Below are 13,933 nucleotides of genomic sequence, written 5' to 3'. Positions count from 1 at the left end.
TCTGCTTCCCACCAGTCACTGCCAGGAGTGCTGTCATCAGTGCTGAAGACACACGAGTGCTTCCACTGTGCCAGAGCTCCAGGGGTTTGCAGTGAAGTGAGGACCGTGCCCCAGGCCCCTTTTTTATTTCAGATTCTGGGGCTTTCCTCTAGGCATATAGAGCTATTTAGAGCAAATGGCTTATCGGGTTTTTGGCTTTGTTTTTTTGCCTGATACCTTCTTTGTCTTCACCCCGGACCTAAGTCCTTGGCAGAGAGTGAGCAGACTGGGCCTGGGGCAAATCTTAGTGACAAACTCTGGCCTCTGCTAGTGGTTTGGGCCACGTTTGTATGTCTGACATCCACTTCTCTTAAGATGAGTTTGTACCAGGTGAATTTACTCATCTCAAGCTGGCTGTCAGGTAGGTGATCTTTTTCCCACATATTTTGATTCTTGGAGGCTTAGTTGCACTAAAGACAATTGCTGAATTTTATGATAGCTCGTGAAGCCTTATATTAAGACATTAAAACAGCTGGTGTTAGTTTCTTCTCTGGATTTTTCTTCTTAGACCTATTGACTCAGTTGAGCCAGAAAGGATATAGAGATGATCACATACACATTTCTCTCTAAGGACCACTACTACTCTGTCAAAGATGTTTTGCTTAAAGGACTTCTGTGCCAAATGAGTGCAAGGAATACTGTGTTACCTTCTTTTTTCTTCCCTCTTGGAAAAATATGATGCACATAGGTCTTTAAATTAATGTGTTTATTTTAGTGTTTCCTAAACAGCAGAATCATAAACTGTTTAATATTCTATAGAACATTATTTTCACCAGAGCTGTTTCTTTTGTCAAGAAAATCTTTCAGCCTTCATTGGCTCCAAGCCTGCCAGTCCTGTTCTTTCATTAAATATTATTCAGGTGGGCTTCCCTGGTGGCGCAGTGGTTGAGAGTCCGCCTGCCGATGCAGGGGACACGGGTTCGTGCCCCGGTCCAGGAAGATCCCACATGCTGCGGAGCGGCTGGGCCCGTGAGCCATGGCCGCTGAGCCTGCGCGTCCGGAGCCTGTGCTCCACAATGGGAGAGGCCACAACAGTGAGGCCCGCGTACTGCACACGCACACAAAATATATATATATATTATTCAGGCATCACCTCCTCTGTAGATCTTTCTAGGACTCTCCTAGATAAAATTAAGATGGAGATCCACTCCATCCTTGCAACTATTTATGATATATTAAAATACATCTATTATAGCAAGGTTGGCATCTGTTTTCTCTGTTCTGCTAGACTAAGCGCCTAGAGGGATAGAGATCCTGTCTTACTTACTTTTCTTTATCCCACTTCGTATTTGTATCTCTGTTGCCTAGCCCAGAGCTTACACGTAGTAGGCGTGCCAACATTCATTGAACAGAGTGGTTTTCTAGCATTAAAAGCATAGAGAAGAAAAGCTACATTTGTCAGGAAGTCATTCTTCCTCATTCTGAGCATCCCAGTTAACATGCCTTTCCACCAGCTAGGAGGAAGTACTGTAGAAATAGTGCTAGCTGTTTCACGGGGTTTGAAAGAAATCATTCTCCTAGCAAAAAGGCTGTAAGAGGGCTTTGTGCTCTACTTCAGCACTATATGCCTTCTCATCCATTAATCTGGGAATGTTAAAAACAGTCCAAGGGTTTTTATTAACACAGAAGGTACTCAAAATGTTACATTTTTAACTTTAAACCACTTTTCTTAAACTGTGGGAGGGAAAATGTTCAGTAACATACCACTTTTGCAATTATTAGTTTTGTTCATTTGATCTTTTAGAATATTCAAACTGAAGCTGCCACATTTCTTTCAAGATAATTGACTTAGTAAAAATGTAATCACACACCCATTGGAGAAGGTTCCAAAGAAAAACATACATCAGAGCCCCCCATAACACTGACTTGGGAGCTTTTTGATGAAAACCAAAATGGTGAAGGAGCAGCCATCTTTTCCCCCTGGAATACCTGCTTTGTGCCATGGATTATGTACCAGTGCCCTTAGATGGAGGACAGGACACATTGCTTTTCTGAAAACTGCCCCAATAGTAGTAGTGTAGGGAGTTCCGATATACTTCTGTAATGTAGTATAAAAGCTCACTTACATTTATGCATCAGTTGTCTTTTACACATTCCCAACCCTAGGTTTGTCAAGTAGCATGAAAGAGGAATTCTTGAAAGCAAATACACATTTAGCCAAATACTGTAAAAAATTAGCATCCTTTTCCTTGCTTACTGATCTATATTCAACAATTAAAGAAGAGGATGTTCATACGTCCCATTTTTTCCCCAAAGGTTTCTAAAGGTTCTTCGTCAGTTATCAAGGACACAACAAAGGAAGGAATAAACAGTGGAATATTTAGCACTGAATATTAAAAGAATACAGGCTTACAGAGTAAAAAGTATTTGAAGCTTTCATGGGTTTTTATTGGAAAGGAACAAATGAGAAATGCAACCATATTGGTTTTAAACTCCCCCTGTAAACAATGACTCTTAAAAAATAGTTTACATTAAACCTGTAGATTTTCTTGAGTTCATGAGTGAGAAGAAAAGAATAGTGTGAATCTTATCCCATAGGAAGATGGGTAGAAGAATAGTAGTACTTAGAAATTTTGTTACAGAAGTGATTACTTTGATGAGTAAATAAAGTATTTTTGTAAAATATTTAGTTTAATAAACGTTCCAGGGACACCTAGCAACTTTTCAGTCCATTTGTTTTATCATTGGTAACAGAACTGCATTCAGTTTTTCTGTCACTAAGATATTCATATATTTTGTGACATGATGAATCTTACAAAATCACAAAACTCATTTCTGTCCAGTTCTATTTTTATAATTTTCACTTGTCTTCATAAATATTGCCATCAAATTTCAGCTCATAATTTGTGACAAGTCAGTGAATTTCATTGAACTTGAATCATAAGACATTATAGAACTGACGTGTTGGTTTCACTTTAGTCTGATTTGTTTTCTTTTATGCCCACACGTGAGGGGTGTTCACTTGAAGAGACACCTGCCCTCACCTTCTCTGGCTTTCCTCCTTGACTACTTTTTAAAAAATAATATTTTTTATTTCAAATTGCTAAATCTTCTAGGATATTCATTTCCTTACTAACCTAACTTGATTACTGACTTGATTCATCTTATTTCCTTTAATTTTCTTTAAATTTCTTATCAATTTTAATAGTCATTGCATATACTTGATTGTCTCTACATAACTACTTCCCTCCTGAATTTGCTGTATGTTTGAGCTGTCTGAATTATCTTTTCCTCCTGATGAGTTTTTTTTTTTTAAATTTACTTATTTTATTTATTTTTTGTCTGGGTTGTGTCTTTGTTGCTGCCCACGGGCTTTCTCTAGTTGTGGCGAGTGGGGGCTACTCTTCATTGCGGTGTGCGGGCTTCTCCTTGTGGTGGCTTCTGTTGTGGAGCACGGGCTCTAGGCACGTGGGCTCAGTAGCTGTGGCTCGCAGGCTCTAGAGCGCAGGCTCAGTAGTTGTGGCGCACAGGCTTAGTTGCTTCGTGGCATGTGGGATCTTCCCGGACCAGGGCTTGAACCCACGTCCTCTGCATTGGCAGGTGGATTCTTAACTACTGCGCCACCAGGTAAGTCCTCCCAGATATTTGTTGATTTGAAGTGATAACCAGCTGCTCTGACTCCAAATCATTGGTTGCTTATCAAGTCCGTGGCATCTGTTGCTCTGGGTGCTTTGTTTGTGGCTGCAGGACATGCCAGGGGAAAGGACCTGCCCTCAAAGAACTTGCACTTTCCTTGTCTAGGCTGACCTAGGTCAGCTAGAGAGTGAGTATTTGCAGTATGATTATCCACTAATTTTTTGGTTTAATTTTGGTTAATTTCAAACATACTTATCACGATTCTATACCATGTTCTACTTTTCAGAATTCTGTAATTTTTAGTGGAGAATAATTATAATCTTAAAAACTCAAATGGGGTGATATTTTAATAGAAAGGAATCCTTGATATCAGGTAAGTTGATTTTTAGTATGTGCAAGACAATTTAGAATAATTTATAAATATGAATCAATCAGAATAACTAAGGTGGTATTAAGCTGCTGGTAATCATTGTTGATAGTAAGCTATATTGTCATCTTTGTTATTTGACCTCCATATTATTTAATTTTTGATGTAGTTAACCAGAACGTGAGCTTTTTGAGGATGAAATTCTGTGCCTGTATCCTTCAAAGGACTAAATAGGAAGGTTTGCACACAATACTAGAAATAGTTTTTCTCACCCTGATGAAGATTTCTGATAGAGATTCAACATATTATAAAACTGATTATACCATGGCCATACCCATATTAAGAAATCAACAGTCCTTTGTTGTGCGAAAGAGAGGATATTTACTCTGTATTGAGGGAAGAAAAAGTAGTTGCCTGTTTCTTGGTAAAAATAAATAGGAGTTGTGCCATCTTTAGTTCTTAGGGCCAAACATTACCGAGCACAACCTGGAATGAAATCTTCTGGGGACTAATTTTCATAATGTGAGCCACTTTTATATATTATTTCTTATGTAAAATTAGACATGTTGTAAATGTTGCATTACATAAAGATGGAAGGGTTGGCCTTACCAATGATTTTGTCTAATCCTTCTTGCTCAGAAGAGGGAAAAGGCCAGCAGTTGCCAATGACAATATATCTCTGGAGGAATTATCTTAAGGAAAAACAGAGTTGTTCCACCACTGAGATACAGATTTTTTGGCCTCAGATCTAGGTGTATGAATTTTAAGCAGTTGTAAATACTAAGTTTGCTTTTGCCCTGGAAATCATTCATATCTGAGTTAAATCCAGTATTTTTCACAGACTTTATCACCTTGGACACATAACCTCCCTGCTTTTTTTCTTATCTGCCAGTGGGATAGTTAAGAGTCCCATTCTCATGAGAATTGACTGAGATGACCCACTGTTAGCACAGTGCCCTGTCGATGGTAAGGGATGGTCAGCCTCTGTTGTTAGCCTTTATGCTTCACCACATTCTCGTCATCCTTTCCGAAGTCATTCCTTCTCTTGCCTTTTGCCTGGCAACTTAAATTTTAAGGGTCCCAGAGTGGTCTAGTTTTGTTTTGGGAGATAGTTCCTCCCTTGCTCTCTCTCCTCTTGGTAACAAAGCTTGTAGGTTTTAGTATGTGAATTCCTGCTGCTAAGATAACTTCCCAAGCAGACCTCAGTTGGGTGGCTCTGAACTGTGCCTGTCCCAAATAATTCAGTGCATTTTCCAGGGTTCCTTGAGATTGCTTGGACACTGAGAGAATTGAGATTCTCCCTAAATAAAGTTATCCATAATCTAAACTGTTCTGGAAATCTTTATGTATACTAAGGTTAAACCCCATTAATTTCCAGAAGGGTTTCATATAATCATTATACTCTTTGTTACTCCTATTACAGTGACGTACTCTACTAATGAATAAAATTAATGTGCTTCTTTAATTCTTATAACGAAAGTCACCATTTAAAAAACTTGTTTAAACTTTTTTGAATCCTCATCAAGTAGATACCAACTTAGATATCTGATGCTGACTCGCTGTAAAGACAAAATCAGATTTGACAGTGACCTGCTAGACCAGTGAAGAGCACAGGCTTCAAAGTCAGATTGAGTGGGGTTTGAAGCCTGTTCCTACCACTTACAACTGTGTGACCCTGGGCTTGTAACCCAGCCTCTCCAGACCTCAGATGGTAAAGACCTGATAGGGTTGTCGGGAAGATGAAATGAGTTAATACTTCTAAAGCACCTAACACCTTGCCTGACACATAACATTCACTTTTTCTGTTATGACATAAGTCTGGCAGTTACTTCTCCAACCACTAGTTGTTGACTAACATTATATTTTCATGCTAAAGATGAACCATTTAAGAAATACCTTAAAGAAATTATAGTAAACTTGTAGGATTCTGTTTTTCAGTGTTTATCGAATGTCCTCTGTGTGCCAGGGAATGTGCTGAGTTAGTGTTTTCATCCGGCTCTTCGGGGTTGCAGGGAAGAGAGACGTGTTAGGGTTTATTTCAGTGCAAAATAAAGGACCCGTGAAGTTTCTGCACATACATGTGGCCTCTGGAGAACATGGTGATTCACCACGTGGGGAGGTATGTGTAAAAGTAGCTCCGGCTGGCTGACATCATGGACAGGGGACCCAGGTACAACTCTTAGGTTTATTGCTTATTCCCTTCTCCCTGTCTCTAACTACATCTTCCTTCTGACTGATTTCTCTCTTCTGCCTTATTTCTGTCTCATTGATCCTATTTACTACTTTGCTCTTTTTCTCTATTTTGATGCCATTCTTCCTGCCATAACACTCTCCATGTATCTTGTACTCAAACTCCCATAGAGAGGAGGTCTGGTGAAGATGTATAGCACCATCCAGTGTAGAGGGTGTTTGGATCAGGGCACATTCTTACACCAGCCAGCTGTGGACTTCAGGATGGGTTCAAATATATAAAGCATGGTGCCCTGGGTGTCAGACACCACCCTGGGAAGAGGAATTGGCTATGGCTGGATAGGCCCTCTGGCTTCTTGTAGGGTGCCTTTTGTGGCCTGTCCAGGACATTTGGCACTGATGATAGAAGAATGAATAAGATGTGGCAACCTGTCCCAGAAGAGCTCCCAGTGTGGTGAGGGAAGCAGATATTTAAACAAATACTTGAGTTTATGCTGTATGATAATTAATACTAGCATACGGGGAGGGAATGGCTAACTGCTGTAGAATGGCGGTAGGAAATTCTTTACTGAAGGCATATGAGATGACAAAAGGCATATTCCTTTCAGGATATAAATCATCTGCAAAGACAGAGAGATGTGAAATATCTTGGTGTGCTTAAGAAGAGAGTATTTTAGTGCTGTGAGAAGAGGGCAATGGCTGGCATTTAAGGAGTTCCAGGAAGAGGGTCTAGTATATGATACCAGTGAGGCTAGTCAGAGTGTTAGAAACAGAACTAGGGAAAAATCATCTCCTAGAAAACAGGTGGGGGAGAGCTACAAGAGTGGCAGTCTCATCAACAATGGCTGGTACCACAGTGGGTCAGATAAAGGCAGGACTGAGTGGCTTCACTGAGAAGGGGCCATTGAAGCATCTCGTTTTATAGCAGGTAAATTCTGTAGGTCTAGGAAGAGTCTAAACTAGAAACCTAACCTCAGGGGAAAAAGGTTTTTTGAAGCTCTAGGTCAATCACAAATTCATTCTGAGGAATGTTTAGAAACCAAAAAATGCAAGAAACCTCATGTTTTCTAAATAAATAGGAAAGGAGGATAAAGCTTAATCTGTAACAATGTTAAGTTTCTCATAGTTATCTGAATAAAATTTTATTAGGTCTTCAAAGTAGTTTCTCAAAATATATATGTTTGTTTTGCTAAAAAGTCAGAAATATACAAGCTACTATTTTAGTTAAAATAAGAAGTATGGTTCTAAGTAATAGATAGGGCAAGAATAACTCTCTTATTCATGTTTAACCAAAATGGATTAGAGGCCCTCTAATCTCGCAGTGATTTTACAACTATCTGTTTAGATTAGTTTGTGTTTAAAAAAAACCAAACAAACAGCTTTCCTGCTATAGCTATGATATTAATTGGATAAGATGCCTAATCACTGCTATATACATGTAGACATACACACATAGCTGGTAAAAATAAAAACCCTGTTTATGTCTGATCTGTGAAGACTATATGTTAAGGTTATAACAAAACGGTAAGTATGTAAGAAAAACTTGTTTTTCTTCCCAGTTTGGTTTTCTTTTCAGAGATAAATGAAGCTAAGTAGGTATGATTTTTTTTTTTCTGGCATGTAGAATAGAATTTACTGTATATTTCATTGAATCTAAGATTCCATTGGTTATAAATTGTACCATTATTTTCTATACCATGAAGAAATTTTTAAAACCCTGTCCATTAAATTATAACAGCATTTGATTCTAAGAGGCATTCGGATTTCAGAGATATTAAAATGTGAGGCACAGGCATGGGAAAGTTGAACTAAGAAAGGAAAGTTTATACAAGTTTATTGGAGATGGCAATGGGGCCGGGGAGCAGGTGCCCCCATGGCAGGCTTGGAAGAGCTGGGGCTCCAGGAGGACACGCTGAGGGTCCTAGCTGCCTTCCTTAGGCGGGGTAAATTTTTTTTTTTAATGTGAAAAAATACACATTTTAGAATTAATGATATATAGTTATTACTTGTGACGACATTAGAAAAAACACTTAGGTTTATATTTGCAGATCAATTTAGGAACAATAAAAATTGTTCTACTGAATAAGATCTAAATTACAAACTGAGTCTTAATTAAATACAGAACTGTAAAAAGATTAACATGAGTAATCATTAAATTTTAAAACTAGGAAGATCCTTACAGCTGCCAGAGATGTTAGTAAATGATCATTTAATATTTATTTTAATACCTACTGTAAGCCAGACATTGTTAGATGTTGGTTGTATAGCCATGGATGAAACACTCACTGTGCCCTCCCTTTGTGGAGCTTACATTTTGGGGGGGTGGGTGGTTTATAGGTTTGCAAATTGCAGTGAGCACTTTAAAGCAAAAGCACAGAGCTGTGAAAGAGTGGAACTCGAGATCCCTAATTTGAGATTGGGAAGGTCTGTAAGGAGTTGAAGAAAAGCCAAAGAGTAGGTAGAAATGAACAAGGTAAAAAGTAGACAAGTAAGAAACAGCCTGTGCAAAAAACCGGAGCGGGAAAGATGTTGGAGCCAGGCAGTGAAAGAAACAACAGAAGGGGGTGGGCGGTCCGGGTGACTTCAGTTGAGGTAAGACTGGATGATGCAGGGCCTCACAGGCCATAACATTCTGGATTTTAGTCTAAGCCCAGGGGGAAGCCACCGGAGGGTTTTAATGGGGGAGGTGACCTTGGCTGCTCTGTGAAGCCTGGATTGGAGTAAGATTCAAAGTGAAGAAGCTGTTGCTAGTTCAGACCAACTAAGTTGGCAACTTGGCCTGGGTGTTTTGAATGGAAGATCTGTTTTCTTGAAAATAATTTGTCAGTATTACCTGAAGGCTTAATTTTGTGTACATTTGGACCCAGCAGTTCCACTTCAGGGCATTTATTCTAAAGAAATAATCTTAGATGTGTGCAGAAATTGAGCTACTTGTATGTTTATCCTCTATTATTTATAATAAGAAATTGGTTGGAAAGATGATAGTATTTTGAAAACAAGTGGAAAGGAAAGAGGAAAATCATACTGATTTTAAGGAAGCCACATCATCCAGGAAGATTTGTTTAGATAAGGAGAGTTCTCTGTGTGTTTGAGCGGGTACTAGGGAAAAAGACACTGAAAATACAGAATTGAGAAGAGATGCTCATAAAACAAATTTGGGAGAGGAGAGACATCTAGGACCAGGGGAAGATAAGCATCTTTGTCAGGGAGTGCTGTACCATCTGGTGTAAAAATGCACTGCAGTTCTACAATGGGACTTACGAGCCTGGGAACCTAAGCCATGCCTTGCAACATTGTTACAGGGGGGAAAGTGCTTTTCAAACCAGAGTTGTAAGTGAATTTGTAGTATGCAGTCAGCCCATGAATTTGATTGCCTATAAATCTGAGCTTCCCTGGGTAAGTACTGACTGAGCAGGATGAATTTTTGAGAGAGTATTGCTCTGTCTCTACCCTCCCCGCCTTCTTTCCCTCTCCCTTACTTTCCCCCTTCCCTTTCCTCCCTCCCTTCCTTAGCCTCTCATCCCTCCCTATTCCTCTGACCACCCCTAACATTTACACTTCATGATATATTTAGGGAAGGAATAACAGCCAAACACTTAAGTGTTTTATTATTTAAGTAAATAATAAAATCAACTTCCTCCCTCCTTCCCTCCCTCCCTCCCACTTGCCTCTTTCTTTGTGAGTTTTTGTACCTGTGTGGTGGAAATATTTTACTATACGGTCTTAATGCCCCTTTGCAAGTTTCAAATGTTAGTGTTCTTTGCATTACTTAAAAATATCTAGGCCAGTCTCTGGCACAGAGGTATTTAACATACTGGTTTTCACTCCCCTCACAGTGTTGATGCTTAAGTAAAACCAGTTAACTGTTATTTCCTTTCTAGTGCATATTTAGTTTTAAGTAGGTTTTTTTTGTCTTGTTCTTTGGGTTTTTTTTTTTTCTGGATTTTTGCAAATACTGCTGCTTTATAGTTATGATTAGCTGGAAAATTCCTAGAGGAGTTTAAATTTGACTTTTTGGTAAGCTTGCAGTTATCATCTCTGGTATTTCCTTGAGTATTTCCTTTTCCTATCAGTGTAAAGAAATAACTATTCTGTAGCTCTACAGAATTTCCAAGATAGTTACTGAAGTTAGCTTAGTATTTTTAAAATTGTTACTTCTCCCAGAATGCAGTTGCTTTAACTCTTTCCTTATGAACCAGTTTTAAAACCCATGGCTGTATATATTGTGTGTTGCATATATCCATGTATGGATATGAGTGTATTTTGAAGTTAGTGGATGTTTTACCTATTAGGCTTTGTAGAAATAGTTCTCAAAAGTTACCAGCCTGCAGGTTATTTTATTATGGTAACTCCACAATATATTATGGAGTAAAGGTCAAAATGTTTGTACCAGGTAATTTTTACTATTTATATATGGAGTACCCCAAGTACTATATCATGTTCTGAGAAAACAAATTTAATGATTGAGGTGCTGAAAAAACATTGTGGGATCACAGAAGATGTGGTTAGGTTTCACCTAGCTTATTAAATATTTAGCTGATTTCAGCAAATGAGCATATCCACCAGATTTTATCTATATTGACTTAAATTGTTGGAATTCCTGGGATAAATAGTAGTAAAATACTCTTCTAAATATTTGTCTGTTATCTACTTGAGTATGTTAGAATGGTGTAATTAGAAACAGTGCAGTTTTCATGAATGTATTTGTTAATGCAATGCTTAATGTCTTAGGATGCTTTTTATTAACTACCTAGAAACAAAGGTCTGCAGTAATATTACTAGTAAGCCTGCACCTTCTAAATAGAACCTTTCTTTTTTTTTTTTTTATAAATTTATTTATTTATTTATGGCTGTGTTGGGTCTTCATTGCTGTGTGCAGGCTTTCTCTAGTTGTGGTGAGCGGGGGCTACTCTTCGTTGTGGTGCGTGGGCTTCTCATTGTGGTGCTTGTTGCAGAGCACGGGCTGTAGGCACACGGGCTTTAGTAGTTGTAGCATGCAGGCTCAGTAGTTGTGGCTCGCGGGCTCTAGAGTGCAGGCTCAGTAGTTGTGGCGCACGGGATTAGTTGCTCTGCGGCATGTGGGATCTTCCCAGACCAGGGCTCGAACCCGTGTCCCCTGCATTGGCAGGTGGATTCTTAACCACTGCGCCACCAGGGAAGCCCAGAACCTTTCTTTTTAAAGGCTAATATTATTGAACTCATGTTATCAGGCAACATTCAACACTATCCATGTTATAATTTCAACAGTATAATGTGATTCACAATGATATTTTCATATCTTGCTTAAATCATTTGGGGTTTTAGCAGTTATCTTTTTAGTTACATGTCCATTGAAAGTATGAAATAGAACCGTATTGTTCTTGGAAATTTTTTTTCATATATAAATCTCATTCTCCTTCCATTTTAGTCGTGAGATGGAGAATAAAGAAACTCTCAAGGGGTTGCACAAGATGGACGATCGCCCAGAAGAACGAATGATCAGGGAGAAACTGAAGGCAACCTGTATGCCAGCCTGGAAGCACGAATGGCTGGAAAGGAGAAACAGGAGAGGCCCTGTGGTGAGTGACTGTGGGTTACCTGCTAACAAGGAAGAAAGCATAGGAGGAAATGAAAAATTAAGCATAAATAGATCCTCTTGTAAGCTTTTTTTTCCTTCTTCATTTTATATGCAGTGGTTTTATTTGCCTTGATATTTTCTAGACAATTGAACAAAACATAGCTAAAACTATTCTCATTAAGCAACTTAAACTGTTCTAAGAACTAATCCCTTTGGTTGAGTGGGAGAGGTAATGCTTAAAGCAACACTGCCCTCTAATGTTAGTATCTAAAATCCTTTAATTAGAGATTTCCATTGTACTTAAAAAAGAAAAGCAATTTTTCCAATTTTATTTTGATGTTTTATCTCTAAGGTAGGATCTAAGGATCTTAATTCCAAATCTTCTAAAATCATGTATGACAACATTTTAAAATGTATTATGTATTATCAACATTTAGTTGATAAAGCCTAAATGACTAAAATCTGTGTGGGTAAAAAATAGTCTTCATTTATGGCTTAAAGTAATAATAAAGAGAAGCTGATATATTGTCTGTTGTATTTGTATAATACTGCATAATAAAAAACTCACTGAGCTCATGCCTTAGTCTGATGTTCAAATTTACTTATTTTTTTAATTTTTTAACTAATAAAAATATTGGCATTTTAATTTAGGTGGTAAAACCAATCCCTATTAAAGGAGATGGATCTGAAATTAATACCTTGGCAGCTGAGTCTCAAGGAGAAGGCCACGCAAGCGCTGCTTCCTCAGCTCCCAAAGGCCGACGCAGTCCTTCCCCTGGCAGCTCCCCATCAGGCCGCACAGTGAAATCTGAATCTCCAGGAGTAAGGAGAAAAAAAGTTTCCCCGGTGCCTGTAAGTTAATGATTTAGCAAATATGTTAAGTTTCTACAATCTTTAAACTTATTTATAACACAGAAAAGATTGGCTAGCCGTCTATTAGAGCAACAATTCCCAAAGTATGGCCCACAGACCCTCCTTGCTTGGGGGAACCTGCCCTGAGATGCTTCCTGTGGATCCATTAGGTCAAAACTAATTTTGTAATAAAACTGAGATGTTATTTGCCTCTTTTACTGCATTAACATTTACAGTGGTGGGTAAAACTGCTGGTGAATTTGCCTGAATTAAAGCTATGACTGTAGAAACTGTATTCTTCACTTGGGTATTTGGCAAACATTTTCCTTAAGAAGAATTAAGTAAGACTCACTTCAAGGAAAACAACTGATATGTTTCTTCACTAGTGGTAAAATTTGAGATTTCAAGCAAAAATTAAGAGTTTTGGAAAACTCATATCCACCACTGTAAGCTTGAAAGCTTCCCAATACTTAGACTTTTCTATAGGCCAGTGATATTATCAAATGTGATTTTTTTTTTGTATATTGCACAATGAAATGTATGAACTTTTAGAAGATCTGCATAACTTAGTGAACCAGAATTTTCCATATGACCAGTGAATGATGAAACAAAATCATTCTTTAGTAAATGATCCATTCCAAGTATATAAAATAAACCATCTAGATTTAATGTAACAGTAGGAAAAGTTTGTTTATGTGGTTTCAGATTCCACATTACAGCCTCCTTTAAGGAAACCACTCCTTTGATGTAGTATCAAAGAAGAATATTCATCATTATTTGAAAAGGATTTTCCAAATACGTATCTGTGTGAGGCCAGATTTTCTTCATGTACTTTAACCAAAACACCGTTATCACAGCAGATTGAATGCAGAAGCATAGATGAGAATGTAGGTGTCTTCTGTTTTGAGCCAGACATCAAAGAGACTTATAAAAAGATAGGTGCTAACCCCTCTGAGAGAGACAGACAGACTTCCACTGGCAGAAAGCAAGTTAAACATTCTAACCTTGAAGAACAAGTGAGTGAATGGCAAATGACTGAGATATAGTGACCACAATGGGAGATTTGGTTTTCCTCACATCCGAGGTTGTTAAAGCATATAAATACTTCAAAAAGTAAATTTTAAGTAAAAATTTTTACAGTAAAGCCCAAAATTCTCAATAGTATTTATTGGCTTTATGTGGACACACCTTTAAATTAGCTGCTCAAAACAGGATCTTATTAGCTCAAGAATCTACAAATTGGGCAGGGCTCAGCAGGAGTGGCTTATGTCTGCTCCCCATGGCATCTGCAGAAGCTGGAATATCCAAGACTGCTTCTTCACTCACATATCTGGTGCTTCACCTCGAACAGT

At 38.3% G+C, this 13,933-nt stretch overlaps 1 protein-coding gene across 1 annotated transcript in view; it reads left to right on the top strand.

The window, feature by feature from the left end:
• The window catches only part of MAP3K1 (mitogen-activated protein kinase kinase kinase 1), an 81,721-nt gene that overhangs the window by 29,082 nt on the left and 38,706 nt on the right, over nucleotides 1-13,933 (top strand). Inside the window, exons 2-3 of the mRNA XM_082836792.1 lie at nucleotides 11,580-11,730; nucleotides 12,381-12,581. Coding sequence (XP_082692918.1) covers nucleotides 11,580-11,730; nucleotides 12,381-12,581 — 352 coding nt within the window. The remainder of the gene's footprint in view (nucleotides 1-11,579; nucleotides 11,731-12,380; nucleotides 12,582-13,933) is intronic.

Source organism: Leucopleurus acutus (genome assembly GCF_964270905.1).
Source record: "Leucopleurus acutus genome assembly, chromosome: 3".
Classification (NCBI taxonomy): Eukaryota; Metazoa; Chordata; class Mammalia; order Artiodactyla; family Delphinidae; genus Leucopleurus; species Leucopleurus acutus.
This window is presented reverse-complemented; position numbering and strand designations above follow the sequence as displayed.